The sequence below is a fragment of the Fistularia commersonii genome, chromosome 23, assembly GCF_037954325.1.
Source record: "Fistularia commersonii isolate RoL2024-O1a breed Wild chromosome 23, RoL_Fcom_v1.0, whole genome shotgun sequence".
In the NCBI taxonomy this organism is placed as follows: Eukaryota; Metazoa; Chordata; class Actinopteri; order Syngnathiformes; family Fistulariidae; genus Fistularia; species Fistularia commersonii.
Genome location: NC_141306.1, coordinates 5,663,623 through 5,672,760, shown reverse-complemented (window position 1 = coordinate 5,672,760; position 9,138 = coordinate 5,663,623). Strand labels below are relative to the sequence as shown.

The window sequence follows — 9,138 nt, the reverse complement described above, 5'->3', positions numbered from 1 at the left end:
ATTATCAAAAAATGAAGAAAAAAAAATTATAAAATAAAATATAAAAATAAATACAAAAATACATTAAAAAATATATATAACATGTAGTATATTATATTATATTATATTATATTAATTTATTTTATGAGGATTTCAACTTACATGCTTACATCACTGAACAGTGGGCTCTGTGCTCTGTCAGAGCAGTCTCATTGAGTAAGTGTCATACAATCTGTCATGCAATGCAATACTTTTAACTTTTTGTTTAAAAAACAAAATCCTTAGGTCACGTAAATCATCAAATCATCAAAGAGATGCATAATTAAAGAGCAAGATTAAAAGAAAAAAAAATACCCTACTTTCACAAATTTTCACAAAGACCAGTGAAAGTATAATTACATTAAATTATGGCAAGTGGATTTCTATAGAATAATCTAGAATACCCCCTTTATTTGATTTATTTTATTAATGGGGAAGGTATTCATCACTTCAACTAGTTTTCTTCCTGCTGTCAAATGTCCATCAAACGTGTCATCAAGTTAACTGGATGATGGTGAAGTGAGTGGGAGTGGAAATCACTCAAGGTCGGGGGAACACTAGTGCGCATGCGCGACGGGAGATGACGTAGCTGTAGTTTCAGGTGAGAAAGGAAGTGTTGAGAAGATGAACTGAAGTAGCGGAATAGACGGATTAATCGGTGAATTAGGAATGGAAACATGACATGTGTGTCAGAAACATGCAGTTGAAGTGTTTTTACGCAGTTTGAGTCCGAAATGTCGCAAGAACAAGGATCTACCTGTGTGTCACCGACCCGGAAGTGAGCGGTCAGTTTCAAGATGTTTATTCCCAAGAGAGGATATTTCCAGTGAGATGTTTCCTCCTTCTGGACAAAGAGCGCAGTTACACCGCGAATATCAATGGTATTTTAAAAAAGGGAGTGTTTGACTGCCTCTTTGGAAAAAAAAACAAAGTTTTAGTTCTCAGAAACGCAGAAAGCGATGACTTCATCTACAAATTTTGGTCAAGTTTGGAAGTAAGACGGGTTTACTATTCTTTTCTTACAATTAAATGAATCATTTTTTTTAAATCAATGACATAAATACAAAGGTAATATGTAAGCACCCCGTCAAGAGTCTAATTCTGACAACTTTGTGTTTTATCTTCAAAAGGAGAGACAGCGTCCCCAACTGGCCAGAGAGTCCTGTATGAAACATAACTACACTGCAAATGATAACTTTCTAAAAATAATTCAAAATCTAGTTAAAATGTCTTCTAATAGGACATTTGGATATTACATAAATCATGCATTTAAAATATACTTTGCTTAAGATTTCAACTTTTTTGTGAGATATTTCTCAATCCTTTTATAACGAATTGGGAACAGATCACACCAAAATGATCCAGAAACTAAAAGAAAAAATACACGCTGAATTAGTTTCATACTATTTTTAAGATTGTTTTAATTTTTTGAACTTTTGTTTTATTTGTAACCATGGTGGCGTCTTATGCAAGTAGTCTTGTGACAGGTGTCATGCAACTTCTGCACCTTTGTCTGTGTATGTAATTATATATGGTGATTATATATCACACACACACACACACACACACACACACACATATGTATACAATGTTTACACACTGCTACACCTCTTACTTCCCCGCTATAGTTTTTATTTGTTTTGTTTGACTCCTCCATCTGGTTTAATGGCCATGGCTGATTTGCTGCTGGTGTAGATCCACATTTGAATCTTGGGAGGAAGCTATTGACAGGTGTCAGTTGAAACTCCTTTGACAGCTTTGGTGACAGAACTTCGCCGACACTGTTTGCTTTTCAGAAAGTTGACCGTTTAGGTTTGGTTGTTTCAACTTTTTTTGTTTGCTGCAGGAAAACAACTCATTATGCCGTTCTGCCCGAGTCAGTGTTTTTCATGTACACAGAAAAAATAACAGTTTCTTTCCCATTATCTGGAAGCGCTACATAACTATTTGTTCCATTTTTATGTTTGTAGAGGGCACGATGATATCGACATAATTATTGCCATTTCGAATTAAATGACTGTATTTTTTGGATCATCTGCTGCAAACAAATAATGCCATTTTATTAACAGAAAAGTGTGTTTGAACCTTTTCAAAATCTATGATAAGTTGTTTTGCGACAATAACAAAAAGATTCACCCAGATTTATACTACCTGAGTAAAATTGGGCAAGCTCAGATGATATTTGTGCTCTTTATCCCCAGCTCACAGCCACTGCAAAGTAAATCTCCTCCTAATCCCTTTTGTACCAGTCTGCTCCATTCGGCCATAAAACCTGTTTCCCAATAGAGAGACCGAGCGTTCGGCTGTTTAAATGCGATCGGTCTTTCTCTAATGCTTCCGCCGATGGCTCAATCAAAATGGATTAAAAAGTCGTCTGAGCCAATAGCTGCCGATACATATATTAAATCTGTCGGGTCCATCTAAAGAAAATGTTAGAATAAAACCACTTGCAATTTTTAAGTGATACATTAGAAAACAAAAACGAAACTCTAAATCAGGGGTCGGGAACCTTTTTGACTGGGAGAGCCATAAAAGTCAAATATTTCTAAATATATTTCATCCAGAGCCATATAGTATTTTTAACCTATAATAAATTAAATATGTCTTACTTTTAATGCGACCTCTGGTGTTGCATGGATTTGTTCGAAATTGATGCTTTCTTTTTGACCGTTTCATCGATGCAATTTTACCATTGCATATTAGATATACTGCAGATCCAAATGCAAATTCCTCTATCCACGCAACCTGGAATGCACGGTAATCATTGATTTTTTTTCTTTTCGCCATCTTTTCCGTTACAAGGGGTGAATTTCTTCACCTTAACAATGACCCGGATGTGCTCGGAAGCTTATGCTTCCCGACCCGACCGACGGGTTACCTGTGAAATTTATCCTCAAAACTAATTTTTGTTTACTTTAAAATGACACAGTATTATGAAGAAATATCACAAGTATTTTAAAATCAGTTCCAAACTGATTTTTTTTTTTTTTCAACTCAAAATTGTCATATGTGGCTCGCAAGCCATAGGTTCCCGACCGCCGCTCGAAATGGTCGATGAAGATGGTGCCGTTTCCCTCTAGTGGCCAAATAGCTGTTTATGGCCTGGCGAGAAAACATTAATAGTCATGACTAGTGAGAAAACTGACCAAGCTGTCACAGGATCTTCCGATGGAAAACAATGAATCTTTTACACTCTGACAGGAAACAGGGAAAACTAGTTTCTATTCCTTATGTGATCTGAATGGAACCGTGATTTTTCTCTGTTAATTCGTTCCCCCACAAGTCGGACTAATCCCCCCGTCCACAGACATATGGTTCCGTCAAAGAAGCGTCCCTGCACCAGTGTGTTGGATTGTAAAGCTAAGAAAAAAAAAAGTCCTTCTGCTCTCCCTTAATGAAACTTGACATTAACATCCCCTCAGATCCGCACCACGTTGGCCAGATGGTCGAGAAATCAGTTTATTAATCACCTGACGTGCCTTTGAATTCAGTCACGCTTTCGATTTAATACATTTCAGTCGAACTTTTGTGACAAACAACACAGAAAAACGTTGAAACGATGTCTTTTTAAAGAGGATTTTAAACAAACATGAGCACAGCTTTTGTTTCAAACACTTGAAATCCATCAATTAATGATTCATGATGGTTCGAAATGGACTTAAAGGAACAGAAAGGCTGCACGAAGGATTGAGGGTATCAGAGGGAGTCAAGTACGCCGTAACCTGAGCGCTCATCACGCCGCAGACAAACTCCAGCTCTCCGATCAGGACGGAGGGCTCTGGGTCTGCGTCTGCGACTCGGTGTCCCAGTTCTTCCCGTGGTTCCTCTTCCTGTTTCTCTCAGCCATCACCACCGCCGCCACCACGGTGACCAGCACGGTGACGGTGATGACGAGCACGGTGGCCGTCTCGGCGATGCACAGCCGGCTGTCCACCCAGGCCAGCAGGGCCCCGGCCAGCTGCGGGGGCTCCCGACACGTCACGTTGCGATAGTCGTCGATGTGCAGGTGGCGAACGTGCAGGATCTTGCTGAATACGCGGTGCAGCTCGCAGTCGCAGCTCCAAGGGTTGTCTGGAGGGAAAACAGTGCAAATACAATGCAATATTAACACTATGTTCTAAATGTAAATGGTCGATATGATATTTGTATATTAATCAATGGATTTCTTGATATTTTACGCATTTCAGATTCATATTTAGTTTATTTTGAGGACAAGTTAATCCCTAATTTTGCACGTTTGTTGACATTAGCGACCTGCCAGCTGGATGTGTGTTGCGGTGGTATGAAGGCTGATGAACGTCTTGAATTTAAGATGATGCAGGTTGTTTCCCTCCAGGGAGAGGATGGCCAAGCTGTAGAGAGGAGCGAGGGCATCGTTGTCTATCTGGGAAATGTTGTTCCAACTCAGCTGCAGCACCTGTACAGAAATAGCACGCACAAACACACACACACACACACGAACACAGCTCTTTCTAATCTGCGCTTTCCGAAATTCTGTGCGTCAGAGGCGTGTTCATGAGGGAAAGGAGGCCGTGTATGAGTGATCAGCCAAATTTCCCGTCACCAAAGCACGCACAGACAGATCCAAGCTCATTTAGTCATTCAAGTATTTTGTGCGAGTTGGTCGCCGAGCAGCTGGGATGCCAGACAAGGCCTTGCGTTCTTCACACACCTCCAGTCCGGGTAGCATGTCCAGGCTCCCCTGCTGCACCGACGCCAGCCTGTTGTTGTGCAGATAGAGCTGTCTAAGACGCGAGAGGCCCCTGAATACACCGGGCCCCACCGACACCAGCTGGTTGTGACTCAGGTCCAGCTTCTCCATGTTGTCCAGATACTCCAAGCTGTTAAGCGGAAAGGGAGGACGGGATGAGAGTCGCAGACAGACTTGTAGATTTTACAAATTGACGATAATTTCTCAACTGATAATCATCAGTTTTTGTTTACATACAAATCACAATATATTCAGCAAGTACAGTCATCAGAATTTATAATTCCCTATACACATTACAACATGGAAGGCATTGTTTTGTTGCTTATAATATCTTTATTCTTATTCAATAACTCAAGTCTAATGTAAAATTGAAAGGTTTTCATCACAAAGCAGTTACCATAAGGTTCAATTTGTTTCTTTTTTTTTTTTTTCAAAATTTCAATTCATTTTGATATTTAATTTCTCTTGTTAATTATTGGTTGTCAGTCCAGAATGGAGGAGGAGGTGCTGCAGGAGGTCGATAAGGGTAAGAACAGCGACCGACGGGCTTGTGTTTTACCTGTATCCCGACAAATGGTGCAACTTGTTGTGTTCCAGTCGCAGCTCTTTGAGGGCCGACAGACTGGTGGAGAAGTCAGCAGGGAGGGACGTCAGCTGGTTTCGGCTCAGGTCCAGCTTCTCCAGGAATGAGAGCGAAAAAAAGGCCTGTGGAGAGACGGACAGTTTATTGTCCTTCATTCAAATCTTAATCCATCTGCTGTCACTTCGATTGACTATTCAGTTCCTACTCCAGTCTAGATTCAGACTCGTGCATCAATTTCTAACAATTCTTTCAATATTTCCATAGAGGTGAGGTTGATGTTTTACACCAGATGTCATGACATAAATTGCGGTCATATGACATTATAACCAGCCAGCTAAGTTATTACAGTGGTTATCACACCTTTATTAAATTGTTCACACTCGTACCCTCCGGCCGGGGGTGCTGGACTGTGAAATGTAGAAAGACACGATTAAAGAACTGGTTCTACCCGACTCCCATCAGACACTTAAACAGCTGACACACATTCTTCTCCTTGCACATGTAAAATCTACTGCCACATAATTTGCACTCATCCTTGCACGTGCACTTTGTGAGTTACACACAAAGCCGCGCTCAAAACGTCTTATTGCACTGTATTTGACTCGCTGCCCTATTGGAATGTCTACATTCATATTTGTAATAATGTTTATACTCTTCTACCAGCACATATCCCAATGCACTGCGGACAGCAAAGCAGGTATTTCACTGAACAGGGAAACACGTTTCTACACTGCACATGTGATGCTTCGAATCTTGAATCTTAATATGGACTCCAAAACCCCTCATCATGGAGCTTTAGGAGCAACATGAGAATAAATAATATTTTAAAACATTCACAGAGTTCCTCCGACCCCGCATACCTGTGGCTGAAGCTCCTGTATCTGGCCGTTACTCAGCACAAGCACCCGCAGTGACCACAGGCCGGCGAAGGCCCGGGCGCCGATCGAGCTCAGGTTGTTCCCTCCGAGCTCCAGCAGCCACGTGCCATGTGGGATACCCCGGGGTACGTGCGGGAGGCCGCGCCCACGGCAGTCTACCAGGTCGGTGTGTTCGTAACAGATGCACTGGTGTGGGCACGAGTGGGAGCAGTCCACGGGTGGCAGAACGAAAGGCGGTGAGTAAAATATGTAGAGAAGGAGGGAGGGAAGGAGGCAAGGAAGACACATGTTTCCTCGGATGGCGGGAGGAGGACGGAGAGGCTTAGGTTTGGATCACTGAACGAACATCTATGTTTCTGTGAACTTTGCCAAACTTTGAGAACAGCACCGAGGCAACTGGAATGAAAAAAAGGGGGAAAAAAGTATGGAGTTGAACCTTGATGTTTAAGAATAAATGTAAGAAAGATAAAAATCATTTTGAAAACAACATGAAGAAATTAATAAAAACACTGCAAATTGACTTTGTCCTCTTTTGGTCACTATATTATGACTTGTTTGAACTGCAGGGCTTTGTCTGCTGTCTTTCATTGTTAAATTAATCATTACGGGCACAGCGTGGACGTAAACATGTTAAACTAAAAGCTTGTTTCCAACCGGTGAGGGAGAAACGCAGGGTTCACTAAAAGGCTTTGGAGTGAAACGTTCAAAAGTTGGGTTTTGTGAGATGACATTCATTTCTCAGTGTACTTTAACCCTGAGTGTCTCTGTTCATTAACTTCAGTGCCTTGTCAATGACCGTACCAAGATAGGTAGCTGGCGAGATCTTCCCTAGGGGGAAAATTCACAGTTATAGCAGTACGTAGCAGCAGCTAAGTAACTGAAGTGTAGGGCACTACGGTGTAGTTAAGAAGGTGTTGCAATAAATACTGGTAAAAAGGACACAGTGGAACAAATATATGTCTAAGGTGCACAGTGTCCAGTGTGTAGACAACAAATGGAACAGTATGGAATGTTGAAATATGTTTCCTAGTCTGCAACATCCTCCTTAAATCTACAACCATCTGTTTGGCCTGGATAATCGTCCCCACAAACACCCTTTTTCTTTCTATTCCCGATGTTTTCGCTGCTCTGTGGCAGGTTTGGCAACATCTCTTTACTGTTTGCAACTGCTACGCTGAGCTTACTTAACACTACACTAGAGGTATTTGATATTAATAGTAACAATGATAACTACAATATATAATCGTTGTTATCAATATTATTGTAAAGTGGTAAAACGACATAAAATATAAACTTAAAGTGATTTGATTCAAAAGTGAAAGGTGAAGCATTAAATGGTAACTGAGAACTTTTATTGGAAAACAGATTGAAAATGAAAATATATAGATGGAGGGGTTGTTTTTAAACACATAAGACCAGGAGTAGGATAATAAAATGAGAGCAAATCAGAATGTAGACTAGAAATGAATTTGAGTTAACCAGTTTTTAAAAAAAGGTATTCTGTTTTTGTTCTTTTTAAACACATTAAAAGATCATACATTTGATGTTCATTACAAAAAGCTTAACAGACTGCATATTTTAGTAATCGCATAAAAACAATGTCTCACACTTGTCTTTAAAATAGGTTTTGATTATGTATGAACACCCCTCTCCCACAAAAACAAAGAAAATTGCATAGTCTATAATCATAGTCATTAACACTATCACTGTTTCATTCCCAAACACAAAGCAGTGTTATTTGAACGAGAAAATCTGTTATTTTAATATTTAATTTTAATTATCTATAACTGTTTTTGCTACCTCATTCTTTCTGGATAAAAGTAAATCAAAACAATTCTGATATTCTTATGGTATATCTCTTTGAATAATATAACTATTAAATTATGAATAAACAAACTCCAGTGAATTTTTTGTTAGTGTGGTAAAAAGAAAACGGGGAAAACGGCTTTATCGTTTTTTACAAGGGAGCAGAAAAAAGACAGGCTATAATTATTTATGTTACATTCATTTTTGGCTCTTTTAGATTTCTGTTGGTCAAACCTGCAGCAAAATTAGATACAAATGGTTAAAAACAATATTCAGTCTAAACACCTGACCCACCTCCTCCTCTGAGGAACCAGGATCTGTCCATCCTACTGCAATGATGTGTCCATCATACTGCAAAGAAAGAAAACAGAGTGGACTGGACTGGAGTAAACTGGACGACCAGCAAAGATGGAGTACCAAAGACAGAGTGGTCAGGTTCACAACAATGACGATGATGATGATGACGATGATGATGGCAAGAAACCCTTCATACTGTCAGCTGTGTCAGTAATCCCTTAATCCTCTCCAGTCACCAAATGTTTCCTCTCATCCACTAAATGCTTGTCTGATGTTTTCATCAGCTTTTGGCCTCCGTCCCCTTCCCTCATTTCCTGATAATTCTACCAGGGCTGTCCTTCCATCTGTCTCCTTGAATTTGTTTTTTTTTTACATCAAAAATCCTCACCATTCATTCCCCCCATGTGAAATTTTAGCATTTGGGCATAAACAAGGAAATTCGATGAAGTCATACTTTTACCTTTTAATACCCTTTAAAACATTGAAAATCGGATTACATAACTCTGAAATATGCTTCAATAAAATGCCTTGTAGTGAGTGTGTTGGGGGTGGGCGCAGCACCCACCAGCCAACAGTGGTAATCCCGTGGCGGATTAAAGCACAGAAATAAAATAAAAACATAAAAATAACAACAACAACGACTGACCAATTATAGTTTTACGTTTTTTTTTTCTTTTATACATTTCCAAATTCCCTAACGAGGTAGCAGGGTCGGCAGCAATGTGAAACACAAAGTACTTATTCCTTTATTTTATTCTATTGTTAAGACCAGTCTGTTTTTAAATAAAGTTTTATTCAAAAACAGAACTGCGCAATTGCGGAAGTAAATGGCTTGTTGTTTTGAT

At 39.7% G+C, this 9,138-nt stretch overlaps 1 protein-coding gene across 2 annotated transcripts; it reads right to left on the bottom strand.

The window, feature by feature from the left end:
* Nucleotides 1–3,200: 3,200 nt before the first annotated feature.
* On the bottom strand, nt 3,201–8,444 carry LOC147220757 (uncharacterized). 2 transcript variants are annotated; one of them, XM_086170659.1, is made up of 6 exons: nt 8,291–8,444; nt 6,173–6,586; nt 5,289–5,434; nt 4,691–4,859; nt 4,273–4,435; nt 3,203–4,089 (listed from the first exon to the last, which is right to left on the bottom strand). In XM_086170659.1, the coding sequence occupies exons 2-6, from the start codon at nt 6,476–6,478 to the stop codon at nt 3,782–3,784; spliced, it is 1,092 nt and encodes a 363-aa protein (XP_086026785.1). In that variant the 5' UTR covers nt 6,479–6,586; nt 8,291–8,444; the 3' UTR covers nt 3,203–3,781. The 2 variants fall into 2 exon arrangements, with proteins under 2 accessions (XP_086026786.1, XP_086026785.1); XM_086170660.1 differs by lacking the exon at nt 8,291–8,444 and having other exon boundaries at nt 3,201–4,089; nt 6,173–6,510.
* Nucleotides 8,445–9,138: the final 694 nt, after the last annotated feature.